This window comes from Oncorhynchus mykiss, chromosome 1 (assembly GCF_057628025.1).
Source record: "Oncorhynchus mykiss isolate SJ-2025 chromosome 1, ASM5762802v1, whole genome shotgun sequence".
In the NCBI taxonomy this organism is placed as follows: domain Eukaryota; kingdom Metazoa; phylum Chordata; class Actinopteri; order Salmoniformes; family Salmonidae; genus Oncorhynchus; species Oncorhynchus mykiss.
This window is the reverse complement of record NC_143022.1, coordinates 16810276-16833134: the sequence shown is the minus strand read 5'-3', so window position 1 is coordinate 16833134 and position 22859 is coordinate 16810276. Positions and strand designations below refer to the sequence as shown.

General features: G+C 42.5%; 1 protein-coding gene across 1 annotated transcript; it reads left to right on the top strand.

Moving 5' to 3' along the window:
• The first annotated feature begins 1261 nt into the window (after positions 1-1261).
• On the top strand, positions 1262-17469 carry LOC110489111 (RNA 3'-terminal phosphate cyclase). The gene is made up of 11 exons (XM_021561723.3): positions 1262-2013; positions 2108-2208; positions 2740-2883; positions 3249-3372; positions 3836-3894; positions 3991-4132; positions 11490-11611; positions 15192-15250; positions 15931-16025; positions 16254-16358; positions 16477-17469. Exons 1-11 carry the CDS (start codon positions 1969-1971, stop codon positions 16573-16575), a joined length of 1095 nt encoding a protein of 364 aa, XP_021417398.1. The 5' UTR covers positions 1262-1968; the 3' UTR covers positions 16576-17469.
• Positions 17470-22859: the final 5390 nt, after the last annotated feature.

The window sequence follows — 22859 nt, the reverse complement described above, 5'->3', positions numbered from 1 at the left end:
GTTTGTTTGTTATACTGCAGATTTGAACATGCAAAATGATCAAGTGCTGCTAATCAATGTGTTTTGCATGGGTTATGAATGGGTTATGTATGGGTTATGTATGGGTTATGTATGGGTTATGTATGGGTTATGAATGGGTTATGAATGGGTTATGTATGGGTTATGTATGGGTTATGAATGGGTTATGTATGGGTTATGAATGGGTTATGTATGGGTTATGAATGGGTTATGTATGGGTTATGAGTGGGATATGTATGTTATGAATGCGTCAGGTTATTATAGGTTATTAATATGTTATGTATGGGTTATGAATGCATTATGTATGGGTTTTGAATGGGTGAAATATGAGCTATGAATGTGTTATGTATGGGTTATGAATGGGTTATATATGGGTTATGTATGGGTTATGTATGGGTTATGTATGGGTTATGTATGGGTTATGAATGGGTTATGTATGGGTTATGAATGGGTTATGTATGGGTTATGAATGGGTTATGTATGGGTTATGAGTGGGCTATGTATGTTATGAATGCGTCAGGTTATTATAGGTTATTAATATGTTATGTATGGGTTATGAATGCATTATGTATGGGTTTTGAATGGGTGAAATATGAGCTATGAATGTGTTATGTATGGGTTATGAATGGGTTATGTATGGGTTATGAATGGGTTTTGTATGGGTTATGAATGTGATATACATTTTAAAACTGGGAACCAATCAAACAATGGGATGCCTATCCAAAGACAAGGTCTGCAACCACTGTTGAACTTTGTGTTTTGATGCATCTCACTTTGTGTTTTGTTGCTTATCCAATAAGAGTATCCAACCTGATCATAGGAGGAGACAGAGCCTTGACTGCATAGGAAAATCTTCCTAATAGAATATCTGTGCTAACGTATGGATATGTTTATTGGGTGCAAGTGCATCCAGTATTATTTTTGGTGTGCTGAATGGGGCAAAAACCTGGCTCCTCTGACCCCAAGACAAATATTCTACTTGCTACTAGTCAAAATGCCAATAATAATAGGAACATACTGTACCTATGTGGCAGTGTTTATTAAGGTAGACTCAGCAATATGACGTAGATGCAGAAAGTAAACAGCATTTTAGGTTAATTTCCTTCAACAAGCCCGAGGCTCAACTTCTCCGCTGTTTCAGTCCCGTGGCTTTTAAGCTGTAACAGTGTGAAGCGAACATGCGCGCTTGCGCAGATACTGTGTGTGACCGTGTGAGAGCAATGTCTTGCATCTCGCTCATCTCATTATCTGCGGTGTTGCTCGTTGCAATGCCATGACTTAAATGCTCTCTCGCTCTCTTTCACACACACACACACACACACACACTGTAATGCGTATTAAAGGGCGGTTGAATTACACAATTCACAATTCATTGGTCATGAAGCACGAAAATGCTAAATATCTAAGGTAAGGACACCAATGCAATTTTGGTAAACCATCCCTTTAATGCCTATGCATTAATTAATTGTTATGATTTTTAGTATTTTTTCTAGGCCTTTCCCACTACTTTTCCAACTTTGAACAGGAGTCAATTGATTGCTTGCTGATCACAATTGCGCATGTGCTAACAGTCAACACGATCAAGAGTAGCAGCCTTAATGCTGAGCAACATTTCATGGAAAAATGTGAATAACACGTGAACATCGCAGTTCAAATATAACCCGTTTTTTCGTATCGTTGTGGGATTTTCCTTTTTTCTCTCCCAAGTAATAAGAAATTGCTTTCATTGATAACTACCGCACTGCGCAGTGACGGTTGGGGGAAGTTCACAATTGGAGTAGCTACCCCAGACGCCGGCGGAGTGTCTGTTACATCAAACGCTGTAAAAAGCTACTTGAGAGCAGAGCATCCGCATTTGCGTGTTTTCATATCTTTAGGGACAGACATCATACATTTCTTATAGTGGAGAAGTCATTGAAAAACATAAATATTTTTCTTCTTGTTTCAAAAATGGCCGCAGCAATGGTGGAAATGGACGGAAGTATAATGGAGGGTGTGAGTATTTCAGACGATTAAAATACACTTTATACTACATATTTTATCAACATGATGTTTTTTACTATGTATATTATGTTTTGTCCTCTTTCAGGGCGGGCAAATTTTGAGAGTATCTGCCGCACTGAGTTGCATCAACGGCGCTTCCATCAGAATAAACAAAATTCGCGCAGGTAGAGGTACACCAGGATTAAGGTATTCATTTCCTAAATCCATGTCATGAATTTGTAGAGTATGTAGCTGGCTAGACGACAACAAAAGCCACATGTCATCCTACTAATATAAGAAAGCTTCATTCGAGTTGCAGTCTATAGCCCTGGGGCAATCGCCGGCGTCTCCAGACAGAAGTTTAGTCAATCAGAAAACAAAGCAAAGTTGGTTTAAAGGACCTTTATTTTCCAAGCAGATAGAGCGTCAACTTTAATCTGACAATTAACTGTTTTACAGCCCATGGTCTATATCTTATCTTTTGTTTCATATTTAATGGCAGATGCCCACCCTCATAGCTATATTTTTCATGTGATCCTTTGTTGGTAATGTGCAAGCACATGGCACATTGACTTATTTCTATCAACAACTGAACTAGAAAACTTTTCCCTCATTTCCTTGTGTCATTCAGTGCAGATGATATCATAGCCTACATATTGTCATTATTCAATTGAAATGGCTACGTTTTTTTCCCTTTCATTGTTAACCCCTTGCCCCCCTTCCCCTTTTCACTACTAGACCACAGCATCTGTCGGGGTTGGAGTTGGTGAGGGACATTTGTTGTGGAAATCTTGAGGGAGGCTCTGTGGGATCTACAGAAGTCACACTCACCCCTGGGAAAATAAAAGCTGGGAATCACACCGCAGACCCACAAACGGCAGGGTAAATCATGTTAGGCTGCACCACCGTTATTCCTGACGGCACACATTCAATGGGAGTATGGGACAGACAGTTTTTGGTTCCTAATCTCAGACAATAATTTATTTAACTAGGCAAGTCAGTTAAGAACACATTCTTATTTACAATGAAGGAACAGTGGGTGAACAGCCTCGTTCAGGGGCGGAATGACAGATTTTTACCTTGTTAACCCCCCCAGATTTTTACCAGTTAACCCCCTCCCTGGGCACCTATGATGTCGATTTTTAAGGCAGCTCTCTGATTCAGAGAATGCATTTAGTTGTACAACAGGGAAGGTAAAGGGGAAACCTAGTCAATCTATCTCATACTTCTATCTTGCTTTGTTCCAGGAGTGTGGGGCTGCTGCTGCAGGTCTCTCTACCCTGTGCCCTATACGCTGATGGCCCCTCTGAGCTCTGTCTGAAGGGGGGCACCAACGCGGATATGGCCCCGCAGATTGACTACACCATCAAGGTATGGCTAACCTTAACCTGTGTTGGGAGAGGTACCAGTGGCTGTAATTTTTAACATTTATTTGACCTTTATTTAACTAGACAAGCCAGTTAAGAACAAATTCTTATTTTCAATGACGGCCTAGAACAGTGGGTTAACTGCCTTGTTCAGGGGCAGAACGACAGATTTTTACCTCATCAGCTCGGGGATTTGATCTTGCAACCTTTCGGTTACTAGTCCAACGCTCTAACCACTAGGCTACCCTGCCGTAATGTGGGTTGTGTTCATGGGAAATCATGAATTTTAGTTCTCACAAATTCTTAAATACCTTGTCTATAGACAGGCACAAATATGGACTGCTTGGTTTATGACTGTCACTAAACATCCTCTTATTTGCCATCTACTTATTTTTAAGTTAGTTTCTTTGTGTTACCGTTATATGTACTCCTAAAGTCAGTTTTACATTTCCCCCCCCCCCCCCCAGGTATTCAAGCCCATTGTGGAGAAGTTTGGTGTACATTTCAACTGTGACTTGAGAATGAGGTTAGTATCGTCCTCCCTGTTAGATTAGTGTTGGTGTAAAAAATACTGCCTGGTCCCCAAAATATAACCATGCGTGCATGTTCTTGTCTTGAATAGGGGCTACTACCCCAAAGGCGGAGGTGAGGTGGTGGCTAAGGTTAGCCCAGTGAGCGAGCTGAGCCCTGTCAACATGACCGAACGAGGAACCATCTCCAAGATCTATGGAAGGTCCTTTGTTGCTGGGGTTTTACCCTATAAGGTACCATACCAAGCAATGGCTTTGGGTTAGAGTTGCCTATGCATTTTACTTTAAGTTACTGTTATACAGTGCCTATAGAAACTCCACACCAGCTTGAACTTTTTTTTCACGTCTTGTTGCGTTACAAAGTGGGATTTAAGAAGATTTAATTGTATTTTTTTTTGTAATTGATCTACACAAAATACTCCATAATGTCAAAGTGAAAAGAGAATTCTACTCATTTTACAAATTACAATTTTTTTTGTTAGGCTAACTGGCTTAACAAATCGCAAGTTATATGGACTCACCATGAGGCCATTAGGGATTTTAAAACTGCTGCAGAGTTCAATGGCTATGATGGGCGAAAACAACCGAGGAAGAAAAAAACACGGCAAAGGAATTATTATTTTTGGCCTAAATGCAAAGCCTTATGTTTGGGGGCAAATCCAATACATCACTGAGTAACTACCTCCTTTATTTTCAAGCATGGTGGTGACTGCATCAAACAGGATTGAGCTAAGCCAGTGTTTCCCACACTCAGTCCTCAGGACCCAAACGGGTACACATTTTGGTTTTTGCCCCAACACTGCACAGCTGATTTAAGTGATCAAAGCTTGATGATTAGTTGATTGTTTGAATCAGCTGTGTAGTGCTTGGGCAAAAACCAAAACGTGCACCTTTTGGGGTCCAGAGGACAGAGTTTGGAAAATCCTGAGCTAAGCACAGGCACAATCAAAGATAACCTGCTTCAGTCTGCTTTACACCAGACATTGGGAAAGGAATTAATCTTTCAGTGGGACAATAACCTACAACATAAAGCCAAATGTACACTGGAGTTGCTTACCAAAAAGACAATGTTCCTGAGTGGCCAAGTTACAGTTTTGACTTAAATCTGCTTGAAAATCTATGGCAAGACTTTTGTGAAGTGCTGGTTCAGGAAAGTTATTGTATTATTAAAAACAAGGTATTTGGTATTTATTAGGATCCCCATTAGCTGTTGCAAAAGCAGCAGCTACTCTTCCTGGGGTCCACACAAAACATGAAACAATACAGAATGACATTATACAGAACATCATTAGACAAGAACAGCTCAAGGACAGAAATACATTTTTAAAAAGGCACACGTAAAAAGGAGAGGGGTTATTTAAGATAGTCCTTGAAGAAGTAGGGTTCCAGGTGCTTTTGGAAGATGTGCAGGGACTCTGCTTTCCTAGCTTCAGGGGGAAGCTTCTTCTACCATTGGGGTGTCAGGAGAAGAGCTTGGACCAGGCTGAGCGGAAGCTGCCCTCCTGTAGGGGTGGTTGGGCCAAGAGACCAGAGGTGGCTGTACGGAGTTGGGGTGTAGGGTTTGAGCATAACCTGAAGGTAGGGAAGGGCAGGTCCTCGTGCTGCTCTGTATGCAAGCCCCATGGTCTTGTAGTGGATGCGAGCTTCGACTGGATGCCAGTGGAGATTGCAGCAAAGTGGGATGATCTTGCAACCAGAAGGTTGCAAGATCGAATCCCCGAGCTGACAAGGTAAAACTCTGTTGTTCTGCCCCTGAACAAGGCAGTTAACCGTAGTCCGTCATTGAAAATAAGAATTTGTTCTTAACTGACTTGCCTAGTTAAATAAAGGTGTTAAAAAAAGGATCTGATGGTTCACGGTGTCAAAGGCAGTGGCTAGATTAGAGGATGAGAACAGAGGAGAGAGAAAGTAAGCTTTGGCAGTGTGGAGAGCCTCTGTGACACAGAAGAGCAGTCTTGGTTGAGTGACCAGTCTTGAAGTCTGACTGGTTATCGGAGTTGATCAAACAAAGTGTTTTGGAAAGATTTAAGTGTTGTATTTTTGAGGAGGGGAGCGTCTCCAGACGTTTTGAGGTCAAGGTCAGGGATTAATTGACGAGGGAAGTGAGGACAGGGAGAAGGTCTCCAGAGATGTTCTGGAGGAGGGGAGGGGTTCAAGCGGGCAGGTTGTTGGGCAGTCAGACCTCCCTAGTTTCACGGTGTAGGGAAGTTCTGTGTGAGTGGACCAGTTGAATCAATAGGCTGAGTGAATGACTAGCGGATGTCTTCAACCTTCTTTTCAAAGTGGCTGACAAAGTTGTCCGGGGAGGGGGTGGAGAATTAAGGAGCGAGGAGAAGGTTGAAAAGAGTTAACTAGGGTTAGAGGCAGAAGCTTGAGATTTATAGTGATAGAAAGTGGCTTTATTGGCAGATACAGAAGAGGAGGTAAAAATCTGTCGTTCGGCCCCTGAGCAATACAGTTAACCCGCTGTTCCTAGGGCGCCGAAGACGTGAATGTCGATTAAGGCAGCCCCCCGCACCTCTCTGATTCTGAGGGTTTGGGTTAAATGCGTAAGACACATTTCAGTTGAAGGCATTCAATTGTACAACTGACAAGGTATCACCCTTTCCCTCAGAGGAGGGAGTGAAAGTATGATAGGTCCTGCGGAAGTTTAGTTTCCCTCCATTTTCACTCAGCTGCCCGCAACCCTGTTCTGTAAGCTCGCAATGAGTCACTCAGCCACGTAGTGGGGGGGCTGAGCCGGCCAGAAGGATAAGGGACAGTGCGAGTCATAGGATGTGGAAAGGGAGGGGAGAGTAGGGTCGACGAGGCAGAATCAGGAGACAGGATTTAATATATATTTTTTTACCCCTTTTTTTCCCTCCCCAATTTCGTGGGAACCAATTGATAGTAGTTAGTCTTGTCTCATCGCTGCAACTCCCGTCGAGAGCCATGCGTCCTCTTGAAACACATCCCAACCTAGCCGCACTGCTTCTTGACACAATGCACATCCAACCCGGAAGCCAGCCGCACCAATGTGTCGAGGAAACACCGTACACCTGGTGACCTGGTCAGTGTGCACTGCACCCGGCCCGCCACAGGAGCCGCTAGTGCGCGATGAGACAAAGATATCCCTGCCGGCCAAACCCTACCAAACCCGGACGACGCTGGGCCAATTGTGCGTCGCTCCATGGACCTCCAGAATCACCAGAATCTCTGGTGACACAGCTAGCACTGAGATAGTGCCTTAGACCACAGTGCCACCCGGGAGGCCCGAAGAAGGATTTAATAGAAGGGAGAGATGATAGGATAGAGGGAGTGGGAGAGCGACAATTGCGACGGTGCATGACCGTCTGGGTAGGGGCTGAGTAGCTAGGGTTTGAGGAAAGGGAGACCGAAAAGGAAGCAAAGTAGTGATCAGAGACCCGGAGGGCGGTTGTAGTGAGATTAGTAGGTGAACAGCCTCTAGTAAAGATGAGTTCAAGCATATTGCCTGCCTTGTGAGTTGGAGGGGATTGGGAAATGTTGCGGTCAAGGGAAAAGAGAGAGTTGGAAAGAAATTAATCGAAGACAGAAGTCTGGAGGCATTGTCAGGAAATTAGCTTATCAAGGTGTCAAACTCATTCCACAATACAGGTGTGCAAAGCTCTTATGAGACTTACCCAAGAAGACTCCCATCTGTAGTCGCTGCCAAAGTTTTTTTTTCAACATGTATTGACTCAAGGGGGTGAATACATATCTAATCAAAGTATATATATTTTTTTCATTAATCGTTAAATGTTTTACAAAATCTTCCACTTTGACATTACAGATTACAATGTGTGGATCGTTAACACATTTTTTAATATGAAAATCCCTTTTAATCCCACTTTGTAATGCAACAAGATGTGTAAAAAGTAAACGGGCCGTAGACTTCAAATAAAATTGTATTAGTCACATGCGCCAGAATATAACAGGTGTAGAGCTTACAGTGAAATGCTTACTTATGAGCCCCTAACCAATAATAAGAATAAGAAATAAAAGTAACAAGTAATTAAAGAGCAACAGTAAAATAACAATGGCGAGACTATACAGGGGGGTACCGGTACAGAGTCGATGTGCGGGGGCACCGGATAGTCGAGGTAATTGAGGTAAGATGTACATGTAGGTTGAGTTATTATCTATGCATAGTCACTTCAATAACAGAGAGTAGCAGTGGTGTAAGGGGGGGGGGGGTAATGCAATAAGTCTGGGTAGGCATGTGATTAGCTGTTCAGGAGTCTTATGGCTTGGGGGGTAGAAGCTGTTTGGAAGCCTAGACTTGGTGCTCCGGTACCGCTTGCCGTGCGGTAGCAGAGAGAAAGTCTATGACTAGGGTGGCTGGAGTCTTTGACAATTTTTTTAGGGCCTTCCTCTGACACTGCCTGGTATATAGGTCCTGGATGGCAGGAAGCTTGGCCCCAGTGATGTACTGGGCCGTACGCACTACCCTCTAGTGCCTTGCAGTCGGCGGCTGAGCAGTTGCCATACCAGGCAGGCAGTGATGCAACCAGTCCAGATGCTCTTGATGGTGCAGCTGTAGAACCTTTTGAGGACTCATGCCAAATCTGTTCAGTCTCCTGAGGGGGAATAGGTTTTGTCATGCCCTCTTCACGACTGTCTTGGTGTGCTTGGACCTTGTTAGATTGTTGATGTGGACACCAAGGAACTTGGAAGCTCTCAACCTTTTCCACTACAGCCCCTTCGATGAGAATGGGGGCATGCTCAGTCCTTTTTTCCCTGTAATCCACAATCCTCTCCTTTTGTCTTGATCATGGTGAGGGAGAGGATGTCGTTCTGGCACCACATGGCCAGGTCTCTGACATCGGCGAACTTAACGATTGGAGTCGTGCCTGGCCATGCAGTCATGAGTGAACAGGGAGTACAGGAGGGGACTGAGCACGCACCCCTGAGGGGCCCCTGTGTTGAGGATCAGCGTGGCGGATGTGTTGTTACCTACCCTTACTACCTGGGGGAAGCCCATCAGGAAGTTCCTGATCCAGTTGCAGAGGGAGGTGTTTAGTCCCAGGTTCTTAGCTTATTGATGAGCTTTGATGGAGGGCACTATGGTGTTGAACGCTGAGCTGTAGTCAATGAATAGCATTCTTACATAGGTGTTACTTTTGTCCAGGTGGGAATGGGCAGTGTGGAGTGCAATAGATTGCATCATCTGTGGATCTGTCAGCGCAGTATGCAAATGATGTGAGTGCTTTGTGTTGGTCGTCATTTAGGCAGGTTACCTTAGTGTTCTTGGGCACAGCGACTATGGTGGTCTGCTTAAAACATGTTGGTATTAGACTCAGACAGGGAGAAGTTGAAAATGTCAGTGAAGACACTTGTCAGTTGGTCAGCGCAGGCTCGCAGTACACGTCCTGGTTATCCGTCTGGACCTGCGGCCATGTGAATGTTAACCTGTTTTAAAGGTCCTACTTACATTGGCTGCAGAGAGCGTAATCACACAGTCTTCCGGAACAGCTGGTGCCCTCATGCATCTTTCAGTGTTATTTGCTTCGAAGCGCGCATAGAAGTAGTTTAGCTCATCTGGTAGGCTTGTGTCACTGGGCAGCTCTCGGCTGTGCTTCCCTTTATCATCTGTAATGGTTTGCAAGCCCTGCCACATCCGACGAGCATCAGAGCCGGTGTAGTACGATTCGATCTTAGTCCTGTATTGGCGCTTTGCCTGTTTGATGGTTTGTCGGAGGCCATAGCGGGATTTCTTATAAGATTCCGGGTTAGAGTCCCACTCCTTGAAAGCGGCAGTTCTACTCTTTAGTTCAGTGAGGATGTTGCCTGTAATCCATGGCTTCTGGTTGGGGTATGTACGTACGGTCACTGTGGGGACGACGTCATTGATGCTCTTATTGATGAAGCCAATGACTGATGTGGTAATCTAGTCACTGGTGCTTCCTGCTTTAATTTTTGCTTGTATGCAGGTTTCAGGAGGATATAATTATGGTCAGATTTGCCAAATGGAGGGTGATTTTAAGTTTCCCTGTATTAAAGTCCACAGCCAAGAGTGGCGCCGCCTCTGGGGGAGTGTTTTCCATGTTTGCTTATGATGGAATGCAGCTCATTGAGTGCGGTCTTAGTGCCAGCATCAGTCTGTGGTGGTATGTAGACAGCTATGAAAAATACAGAAACTCTTGGTAGATAGTGTTGTCTACAGCTTATCAAGAGATACTCAGGCGAGCAAAATCTTGAGACTTCCTTAGATATCGTGCACCAGCTCTTGTTTACAAAAATACATAGTCCGCCTCCCCTTGTCTTAACAGACGCCGCTGTTCTATCCTGCCAGTACAGCGTATAACTTATACGCTTATAATGTTGTCATTCAGCCACAACTCTGTGAAGCATAAGATTTTACAGTTTTGAATGTCCCGTTGGTCTTCCGTGTAGGTCATCGATTTTACTTTCCAAAGATTGCACGTTTGCTAGCCGAATGGAAGGCAGTGGGGGTTTATTCGTTGGCCTACGAATTCTCAGAATGCAGCCTGCCCTCCAGCCTGTTTTTCTCCACCTTCTCTTCATGCAAATGACGGGGATCTGGGCCTGTTCCCGGGAAAGCAGTATGTCATTCCTGTCAGACTCGTTAAAGGGAAAAAAGGATCCTGCCAGTTCGTGTTGAGTAATCGCAGTTCTGATGTCCAGAAGTTTTTTTTGGTCATAAGAGACGGTTGCAGCAACATTATGCACAAAATAAGTAAAAAATATAAGTTCCAAACAATGCAAAGAAACAAACAAAAAATACACAATCTGTGGCTATGTATGAAAGAGATTCTGTGTACTATGTCATGTGCACAAGTCATTGCTCTCTCTCTGCTGTGTCCACTGATCTGTTGGCCCTGCCCTGCAACCTTATTGGTTAACGCTGGGCAGACCTTTTGGTAGCTGTCACTCAAATGCGAGGGGCTGAAGCTCTTTGCGTAGAACTCAAATTCCTACGGGGCTGGCCCACATGGGGTGGAAATTTAGGGGAAATGGCGCGGCTTCAAGAGAACGTTTCTTTCAAACTAGTGATTTCGTGGCTAATTGAGGTAAGACATTATGCTTACAATTGGCTCATTCACCCCTCTCCCCTGTAACTATTTCCGAGGTTGTTGCTGTAAATGAGAATGTGTTCTCCGTCAACGTACTTGGGAATATAAGGGTTAAATAAAAAATCTTCATGTATGAGCTACACATTGACACATCCAGCCCAAATAGGGAGGTAGTCACCAAAATACCGGAGCGTGTATTAAATGTAGTACTGTAGTGATTACTTTTAGCCCTACCTACATGTACATATTACCTCAACTACCTTGTACCCCAGCACATTTACTCGGTACCGGTACTCCTTGTATAATCTTTTCACGGTGAAGTCTACACTTGTTGTATACGGCGCATGTGACAAAGTAAAATTGAAATTTTGCGGTTTGGTCCTTATTCCACTTGTGTACTTACAAACAACGGATTAGACCTTTCTGGACAGGTGAAATGCATGTGATGGAGCAGTTTCCTGTCCGTCTGCTACCCCTCTGGACTTAAATGCACATGATAAAATGAAGTAGTTTCTGAGATCAGATTTGAGTGAGCTCAAATACTCCTTTTCCTCCAGCTTGCCAAGGACATGGCCACGACTGCAACAAGAGTTATCAGGCGAGAGATAAAGGACCTTTACATCAACATTCAAACACTGCAGGAGAAGGACATGGCCTGTGGAAGCGGCAACGGCATCATGTGAGCGTATTTACATGACATTAACCATTGCATTATCACTCAAATGTATTTATAAAGCCCTTTTTACATTGGCAGATGTCACAATGTGCTTACACAGAAATCTAGCCTCAACTCCAAACCGCAAGCAATGCAGATGTAGAAGCATGGTAGCTAGGAAAAACTTCTTAGAAAGGCAGGAACCTAGGAAGAAACCTAGAGAGGAACCAGGCTCTGAGGGGTCTTCTTTTGTCTGTGCCGGGTGGAGGTTATAAGAGTTCATGGCCATTAAGGCCAGATCGTTCTTCAAGAAGTTTAAACGTTCATAGATGACCAGCAGGGTCAAATAATAATCAGTGGTTGTAGAGGGTGCAACAGTTCAGTACCTCAGGAGTAAATGTCTGTTGGCTTTGAGGTCGAGACAGCAGATGGGGTAGGGAGAGGGAGGGTCTAACCACAGGTCCGGGACAAAGTAGCACCTCTGGGGAACAGGTCAGGTTTTCCATCGCCACAGAAACTGGATCAGAGGCACAACCAGGTGGACTAGGGACACCCAGGAGTCATCAGTCCAGATGGTCCTCCGGGAGGGGAGAGCGATGGGAGAATTAGAGGGACACCAGATAAACCTGTAAACACTGTTAAAAGTTGTCTATACCTGTATGACCTCAGTAAACCTGGATCAATCACAATCAATGGTAATGTTTTCTGTGAAGATCTTTGTCAAAACAGTTGCACTAGTGGAGGACATTGGGTGTCATCTGAACATGCTTCATAGGTAGTGATGTGACTATCGTGATGGTTATTTTATCAAATCAGTTAACTGTTTAATTATTACGTGATTAAATTAATCATGTAACAATTAACTCATTAGCAATCTTGGGGCACCACGAAGTTTGTTTCATGAGTTACCGTTTCCCGAATTAACTAAAGAATATCAGAATATATTGTAAAATTAGTCATCCATTAATTATTAGTATTATTATTACCTCATATCAGTCTTTCTGAATGTCGTTGACTTCAAATCTGCATGAACCCTAGTCTAAATGTTTCAGTGATAGTAAATAATTAAGACAATTTGTGTAACTAAATAATCACACAGAATTACATAAACACACACACGATAGATTATATGTTGAATACTAGCATAATGCAATGAAAAGTCCCTAGTGGACTAACCTGATATGACAGCTTGGTACACAATGAAAAGGGAGGGGCATATTAATTTATTATACATACGTGTGAAGCTATGCTCATGGGAATATGAATACTTTGCACATGAACGACCGCTCATTCGAAAATAATTGCAATGTGTATATATATTTACGCTTGTATGTCTTTCTCTGTTGAAATCGCCCGGTCCATCTATTGGGAGTCATTCAACAGAAGTCTCTGGTTTGTCCACCAGAGGTCACAGTGTCCTTTGTATTTGTTGTCGTCTTTCTTTGTTTTGGAAGTGTTCGTTAGATTGGAGGGTCTTGTAGTGGGTCGTGTAGTTTTAGACCATTTGTCATGTATTCAGCTCGCGCTGCACGTATACTGGGCTAGTAGTTTAACATCTTGAAGCTAGGGGGCACTATTTTTATGTTTGGAAAAATAATGTTCCCAATGTAAACGGCCTATTTCTCAGGCCCATATGCTAGAATATGCATATAATTGACAGATTAGGATAGAAAACACAAAATATTGTCTGAGTATAACAGAACTGATATTGCAGGGGCAACCTGAGGAAAATCAAACCAGGAAGTGGCTTCTATTTTGAAAGCTCCATGTTCCATAGCCTGCCTAAGCTCCATTTAAAGGGATATCAACCAGATTCCTTTCCTATCGCTTCCTCAAGGTGTCAAGTCGTTAGACATAGTTTCAGGCTTTTATTTTGATAAATGAGCGAGAAAGATAACATCGCGTCAGGTGTTCGCATGAGTTTTGCTCGCGCAACAGAGATTGGGCAGCCATTGCCTCTCCCTCCTACTGATAAAGACAGTTGCAGTTGATATATTATCGATTATATATTTTTAAAACAACCTGAGGATTGATTATAAAAATGTTTGACATGTTTCTGTGGACATTACGGATACTATTTGGAATTTGTCTGCGTTGTTGTGACCGCTCTTTCCTGTGGATTTCTAAACGGTATTTTGGATATAAAATAATCTTTATGGAACAAAAGGAACATTTATTGTGTAACTGGGAGTCTCGTGAGTGAAAACATTCTAAGATCGTCAAAGGTAAACGATCAATTTTATTGCTTTTCTGATTTTCGTGACCAAGCTACTTGATGCTAAGTGTACATAATGTTTAGTCGAGCAATCGATAAACTTACACAAACGCTTGGATTGCTTTCGCTTGTAAAGCATATTTTCTAAATCTGAAACGACAGGTAACTAACTGTGTTTTGCAATATTGCACTTGTGATATCATGAATATAAATATTTTTAGTAATATTATTTGAATGTGGCGCTATGCAATTCAGCGGTTGTTGATGACAATTATCCCGCTACAGGGATGGGTAGCGTCAAGAAGTTAAAACGCCAGTAGCTACGCGGCAATGTACTGGTGTATATTTAAATTGCAACCATTTTAATGTGTTGCTGGTCTACTGTAAATTTCATTAGGAATCCTTTTATGCACTCACCTTGAAGGGCGTGGTTACTGACTTGGCAAAAGGTTTTTATATAAAAAATTATCTAATTTAGAAGGTTAAAATCACATTTCATCTTCTCACAAATTGTTTCATATTTAATCATCTGTTGTACAACATTTAGATGTAAACCTGACCCTGTGAATGCGTACACTTTCAGAGATAGTTATTTAGTTTTACCGTCCTTAATTCTTGCGGATCAGTGGGACGCTAGCCAACATCCGGTGAAATTGCAGAGCGAGAAATTCAAAATGTAAAATTCACCATTCATGAAAATACAAGTGTCTTACATCGTTTAAAAGCTTAACCTCTTGTTAATCCAGGCGCTTTCAGATTTCAAAAAGGCTTTACAGTGAAAGCATATCATGCGATTATCTGAGGACAGCGCCCCGTGTAAAAAAGCATTACAAACATTTTCCAAACAAGCAGAGGTGTCACAAAAGTCGGAAATAGATCCCTTACCTTTGAAGATCATCCTCTGTTTGCAATCCCAAGGGTCTCCGCTACATAACAACTGTTTGTTTTGTTCGATAAAGTCCTTTATATCCCAAAAAAGTCAGTTTAGTTGGTGCACTTGATTCAGTAATCCACCGGTTTCCCTTGTTCAAAATGCATACAAATGAATCCCAAAAGTTACCAATAAACGTTGTCCAAACAAGTCAAACAATGTTTCTAATCAATCCTCAGGTACCCTAATATGTAAATAAATGATACAATTTAAGGAGGAGAATAGTATGTTCATGGTGGGCGAGAGAGAGGAGGGGGTGGGAGGGCTTATCTTTGATCCTCACCCAGGAGGGAAAGTCATGACGGTAGACTGATGGCTTGCATAATGTTTTGTGTCCCTAGTTTGGTGGATAGACAATAGAGAAGGTTACTTTCAACAGAACTGCCATGGGTTGTCTGTCATCTTAAATGCTATCCACCTCTACCACATTTTTGATATGGGGTCTCTATTCTCCCCAGAATCATCGCAGAGTCTTCCACAGGCTGTATATTTGCAGGGTCAGCTCTTGGCAAGAAAGGTGAGAAATCCATTGTTCTTATGCTTGTTTGGTCTTTGAAGTGAAGTGTACAGACCAATATGTACCACTAGTGGGCAACGTTCTACAAAGAAAGACATGCTTGACAATGTTATGATGAGAAACTGTATATAAGCTTGGATGGTGAGTAAAGTTGTGCTTCAACATAAGCATTGCTAAAGCCATACAAGGTAAGCGGTCAACAGCAGAGAATAGGGAAATATTGAGAAAAAGGAAAATGTTGTTGGCTAACATTTTTCAATTGCTATCATATGCATCTGTAGGTTGTTTTTTTAATGTTGTGACCGTTACATGAACAAAAGTTTGTTCTATTGGGGGCAGAGTTAGGAAGTGTATGTATCTGAATAATTTAAATATCCAACCCAGCTCTATCCAATGACCTGGTTTGTACCTCCCCTGTGACTCTCTGGCACACCCTCGCACACCGATAACCTCTGGGCCAGTATTCTCAAATCTTCTAAGAGTAAAATATCTGTTGATTTGGAGTCAGTTTTGCTTTTTAGATCATAATATGATTGGATTATTCTAGGGAGGCCTGATCCTAGATCAGCACTTCTGCTCTTAGACGCTACAAATATGGGCCCAGATAAAATAATTGGGGCAAAAAATATAACACGTGCTGAGCAGATTGGCTGTCTAACGCTGGTCCCCCAATGTCTCAGGTGTGTACCCAGACAAAGTGGGCTTTGAGGCTGCAGAGATGCTGCTCAGGAATATAAGGCACAACGGCTGTGTGGACGAGTTTCTGCAGGACCAGGTTAGCAATGAACCACGCACACACAGGGGTATTTCACAAAGCAAGCTTGGGTGTCCTCCTGTAAGTAAACTAGAATCATTGTAATTAACGTATACTTCCAAATTCAAGTTAAGAATGGGTGCTGGACACCATACCTCTCCTTGCCTCACTGTCCATCTCACAGCAGCCACTTGAACCTACTCTATTTGGAATCAGCTGCTGACCTCTTCTTCTTTCACTCTCTGGCAGCTCATCCTTTTCATGGCCTTAGCAAACGGCATCTCCAGAATCCGCACTGGCCCAGTCACCCTACACACAAAGACTGCAATCCATGTGGCAGAACAGCTCACCCAGGTGGGTCCAAAACACATTTTAATTGATTTCCAAAGACTCAATTGATGGGAAAATGAGCACTCAGTGCATGGTTTTATAAAGTCAACTTTTTTATATCAAATTCTTTCCTTATTCTCAGGCCAAGTTTACAGTGACCAAGGCAGATGACGAGAATGCCAGCAATGACACCTACATCATCGAGTGCCAAGGAGTGGGTGTCACCAACCCCCATTTCTAGCCACACCCATGTGTCTAACCGCCCCTTTTATGTTGTCTCCACCTGCAGCCGTGGATAGAAGAGGCACTGGAGACACTACTGTGATGTCACCTAACGGTCGGATGCTGCTTCTATTTATATTACAATTTATCATGGCCCTCGTGGCACGATATTCAAGCAAATGAATTATTGGTTTACAAACGCACAGCCACATGACAGTTGGTCATCGTTGTCCTTTCCCCCTATTGCATTAACTGTCATTACCCTCGTAGCTTGTATAACTCAGGGTATTAATGCCTTACACTGTTATAATAAAAACATTAGATTTCTGTGTAGAAGGGGTGTACGTTTCAGCAGTCTCAGTGCATACAGGCTTTTATGGCAAAAAAAAACCCATTGTTCATGTTCTCTGTCCCTAGTTGATCATTCTAGTTCCATTTTGCTTCATACGGGGAGGATTTCTGTATTTTGAAAGATATGTCTTGAAAAAGTGATTGCTGAAAAGCAAAACATTTAGGGGTTATGACAACAATGGACTAATGAAACAAATACCAATATATTGTTTTTGGGTGGAGTTTTCCTTTATGTCAATTGTTTCACTTATTAGAATTTTTTTTGGTGCATTGTTTGTCACTCAGGTAATGCAGATTAGACTGCAGAGTTGTGTTGACTACTGTATTAGTCAGATAATGTTTAAAAGACAATGTGGAGATTTGTTTTCCACATTGATTTGAGAAAATATGAATAAAATACCTTATTTTTGCCTTCTCTGAACAGAAGATGATCTTGAGTAAAGGATTTGTGACATATCATGGATTGATTCAGATATCTTCTCACCCCCAGAAATGCGTAGCTGGATGTCTGTCATCACTCATAACCCCTTCATTGCATTAAAAAACTAAATCCATGTCTTTACATATCATGGTAGTGATTCAAACTGTTTTAGTACAGGAGACTATTTAATTCCAGTGAATGACTCGTTCCAGGAATCTTAATGTGCTGAAGAGTACATAGCCATAGCATGGAGTTGCTTGTCTGATAGTTATTAGCTATCTAGCTGACCCAGCTTGATAGCATGGTCATGTTATACTTGCCAACTAATGATTCACCAGCAAGAACCTTTGCTTATTGCCATTGCAACTGTTGAGGTGCTTGGTGTTCTTATTCCAGATCATTAGCAGAAATAGCTGCAGGGTTGTCTGACTGGAAAGCATGCAGTCAGACACCTTGAGCATTTCATTGTGCATGTGACAACTAAGTCTTCAGGAGTGAAGTGTAGACCTGTGAAAAACCTTATGCAACTTCTCTCAGCAAAGCTGACTTTTTTTCCTCCCGTCTGCAACTACTTAACAACTTTTTCGACAAGCTCTCGCAAGTAATGAGAAGGTCAACTATGGTATGTTTTAGCTTTGCTTGTTGAGTGGTTATGAAAGTGGTTAATGTGTGAGGGCTTGAGGGTTGACTGCAAGGCTTGTTGCTTAGCTATTTTTGTGGCCTAATTCAATTCTCTTCACTCACCACCAAATGTGTGGACATCTCATTGGTGAGGTTGTTGTGAACATTGAGCTTTTTCTCAATCTCCAGTTATTCACAACCGCAATCTACGTGTGTTGCTGATAGTCACAAACTTCCTAATTTTAAGCTATTGTTTTAGATTGAAACAAAATAGTTTTTATTGGTAGCTCAGTCACTGAATTGTATACCAATTTTACAGTACATACATAAAACTACATTCTCAATAAAAAAATAATCCCAAAGTACTACACCCATAATAGCACCACTATATTAAACTTTAGTCTGCTTTGTCTATTTCAGGGACACCCCAGGTCCTGGTTATGTACTCACGGCAGGGGATATTGTGTAATCTTATCAGTTATCATCTTGGCCTGTTTCCTTCCATCTTTTCATCGTTTTTCTCCACCCATCCTGTTTGTCTGTTCTCAGATGCAATAAAAGGTTCCAAACCTTAAAGACCATTTAGGGAGCTGATGTCGGACTTGAAAGTATGATAATGAGAAAGATTTGTTTGCTACAGTACAGCAGGCCTACAATCAGTTATCTCTGAGTTCACAAACCGTGGCGGTGCTGATAGATACAGTATGTCAACACCACATTACTTTAGGGCCGTTGAAGCATTTTTACTGCAAATAAAGCAAGAGAAACAAACTATAGTAATCTTATCAGGTTCATAGTGTAGGAACAGGCCTGAAAATGTACAGTGTAAACAATATACTGTAACCTGTATTTGTCAAATATACACACTTATGTTGTTCCTCGTCAACCATTGCTTAACCTTTCTGAACTGCCCTTACAATGGTTGCATAAGGGATTATTGTCAACACACTTCTGAAGTGAAAAGATTTACTCAGAGTTGGCAGAGCCATAAAAGCCTATGTTTCAAAACCAGTGCTATTTCAACTACCCAACACTGAGAGGTTGGGGAAATTGCATCACGCCACTGTTTTAAATTCGCAAAACACCCTGTCAAGACAACTCTCTTGATCTAATACTCCTATTGTCTGGTGGTTCTTTAGAATAAACTGATGAGAGGAAACTATGCACATCCAAACATTCTCTTGTCTGAAATTGCTTTCCTTGTTGCACAGTGCAGGTAAGCCATCTCTTCACAGCACAGAGGTTGGTGTCACTTTAATTGGAGAGGACGGGCTTGGGGTAATGACTGGACCGGAATCAGTGGAATGGTATCAAACACATGGTTTGATGCCATTCCATTTGCTCCGTTCTAGCCATTCTTATGAGCCGTCCACTGCTTTACAGGTACAGGTTTGCTTGTCCTTCTTTTCCATGATGTCAGACATGGAGAGTATTAAGTTGCCTCAACATCAAATACAAACAACTCCTCAATGAATGGTGTGTGTGAAATACTGTAATACAAAGCACGGCAATCAGATGACAAGTGAGCAGCATTTATAGGGCAGATGGATTTCTATCTACATAGAGTAAATGGCACATTAGTGGTTGATCAATCGGAGAGGGAACTCAAGGAAGATTGAAATTCCCACCTTGCCTGCTGTGTAACAGGAACAGGAGCCCCATGTGAGGGCCGATCACATTGCAGTAACCTGAGGTGGTTACCTGATCCCACCTTGCTAGCTTTGTGTTCCTCTGGCATGCTCAGGGGTACAGCACTCACAAAGCCCCTCTTTCTATCGTTTGGTAAACATCGACTTGTTTATATTCTGGGGTTGGAGCGGCACAGTGATCCACAGAGTTGTCGCTGAAGGTCCCGGGTGGCCCTCAAACCTCCCGTTTTGCTGCACCCCAATGAAGGCATGTCAGACGTTGCTTCCTGGAGGACCCAGGAGCACTGTGACTGGAGCCAGCCTGCAGCCGCAGCATCAGCCCCCCAGCGGGTCTGGATCTCTCTCATAGCAGGTGAGCTAGATCCATGGAAAACCACACTCTCCCTAACTGCTGCCAGAGGCATCAATCTTTACTAGGATCAATGAGTATTATATCTGGGATTGGGGTTTGTTTTATGTGGTCTCTTCTAAGCTCCACCGAAAACAGGCACGGTCTTTATTGCAATCCTGTGATTGAATGAAAATGAAACAAACAGCTACTATCATCAAGGCATGCTATCACAGATAGTGAAACTGCCACGTCCGTTTGTGACATTACAAAGAAGTTACTGTATACAATGAGCACTTTTTTTCTCCCTTGAACATCATTCCCGACGCAGCAACAAAAAAAATGTGCGCATTTTGCGACGCTCCTCAGCTCTGCTTCGTCAACAAAACAAAAACAACATCGGAGGGGTGGCCAGTGACGCTGTTTCCCTACTGCGGATTCCGTCTTTAAAGGATGGTTTAATAAGAATAAAAATGTACATAATTTTGTGCTTACCAAATAAACCCGAGTTGATACAAGCCTAGGTAATAAGTGAACCATCCATTTAAGAAAGCCTACCTTGAAAGGCCAGAGTTTGTCCCGGTCATGTTCTGGATTATATTTCTGTCAATTTATGGGACTTTTTTGACTCGAGCTGCTCTGGAGGCATACATTCTGTGTAGTCCCAAACTGTGCACGATGGCAACAAAAACAAGGGGTTGCTTTCAGTTCACTCACTTACTCCCTCTCATTGGGGGTGATCCACATACATACTGGCACGAGAGGATGATACCCATAGAGATCCTATTAAATTCCTATCAAGTGACACACAGTTCCTTTCGGTATTTATTCAGACCAATTGACTTTTTCCACATTTTGTTAGGTTACAGCTTTATTCTAAAATGTATTAAATATGTTTTCATCCGCATCAATCTACACACAATACCCCATAATGACAAAGCAAAAACAGGGTTTTAGAAATGGTTGCAAATTTATTTATTTTTAAATTAAAAAAATATTCAATTTACATAAGTATTCAGACCCTTTACTCAGTACTTTGTTGAAGTACCTTTGGCAGTGATTACAGCCTCAAGTCTTGGGTATGACGCTACAAGCTTGGCACACCTGTATTTGGGGAGTTTCTCCCATTCTTCTCTGGAGGCCCTCTCAAGCTCTGTCAGGTTGGATGGGGAGCGATGCTGCACAGCTATTTTCAGGTCTCCAGAGATGTTCGATTGGGTTCAAGTCCGGGCTCTGGCTGGGCCACTTAAGGACATTCAGAGACTTGTTCCGAAGTCACTCCTGTGTTGTCTTGACTGTGTGCTTAGGGTCATTGCCCTGTTGGAAGGTGAACCTTCACCCCAGCTTGAGGTCCTGAGCACTCTGGAGCAGGTTTCCATCAAGGATCTCTCTATACTTTGCTCCGTTCATCTTTCCCTCAATTCTGACTAGTCTCCCAGTCCATGCTGCTGAAAAACATCCCCAAAGCATGATGCTGCCACCACCATGCTTCACCGTAGGGATGGTGCCAGGTTTCCTCCAGACGTGACCCTTGGCATTCAGGCCAAAGAGTTCAGTCTAGATTTCATCAGACCAGATAATCTTGTTTCTCATGGTCTGAGAGTCCTTTAGGTCCCTTTTGGCAAACTCCAAGTGGGCTGTCATGTGCCTTTTACTAAGGAGTGGCTTCTGTCTGGCCACTCTACCATAAAGGCCTGATTGGTGGAGTGCTGCAGAGATGGTTGTCCTTCTGGAAGGTTCTCCCATCTCCACAGAGTAATTCTGGAGCTCTGTCAAAGTGACCATTGGGTTCTTGGTCACCTCCCTGACCAAGGCCTTTCTCCCCCGATTGCTCCGTTTGGCTGGGGGGCCAGCTCTAGGAAGGGTCTTGGTGGTTCCAAACTTCTTCCATTTAAGAATGATGGAGGCCACTGTGTTCTTGGGGACCTTCAATGCTGCACCATTTCTTTGGCACCCTTGCTCAGATCTGTGCCTCGACACAATCCTGTCTTGGAGCTCTACGGGCAATTCCTTCGACCTCATGGCTTGGTTTTTGCTCTGACATGCACTGTCAATTGTGGGACTTTATATAGACAGGTGTGTGCCATTCCAAATAATGTCCAATCATTTGAATTTACCACAGGTGGACTCCAATCAAGTTGTAGAAACATCTTAATGATGATCAATGGAAACAGGATGCACCTGAGCTCAATTTTATAGCAAAGGGTCTGAATGCTTATGTAATAAGGAATTTCTCAACTGTTTTCTCTTTGTCATTATGGGGTAGTGTGTGTAGATTGATGAGGATAAAAAAATAATCAATTATAGATTAACAAAATGTGGAAAAAGTCAAGGGGTCTGAATACTTTCCGAAGGCCCTGTAAAACAACAATTGACACAACAATCCATTAATTTCAATTTAAGCTATTATATAAAATACTTGATACAAATAGGATGCTCAGTATATGGGGCATTGAACAGTCAGCCTTGTGCAGACTCTGACTAAAGGAAACATAATCAAATAACATATTTTCTGGTACTGTCCATCGGTGGCTTGCTTTTGGAGTCCGACCCATGAATGTTTGTCATGTCATAATATCAGAGTTCAGATGGACCTGCAAACTGTATTGTTAGGGGATCTGAAAAAACATGATCAGTCAATGGGAAATATCATTATACTGTTGGGTAAAGTATTTATTTTTAGGGCAACATCAGTAGACATTTTACAAATAGGGAGGTTCAGGACCATGTAAGACATCATAGTAAAATGGAGGGATGTTTCATGTACCACAGTATAAGTCATAATACACATAAAACCTAGCGGTCAAACAGAAAAACAGTTCCAATGGTTTTTACACCATTCTTTTTCCCATAGAAGATTTTAGACACTTAAAATAAGGGATGTGTAGGCATGTAGGCTTAACCTGGTGTGACTTTTTTGATTACGGTGTAAA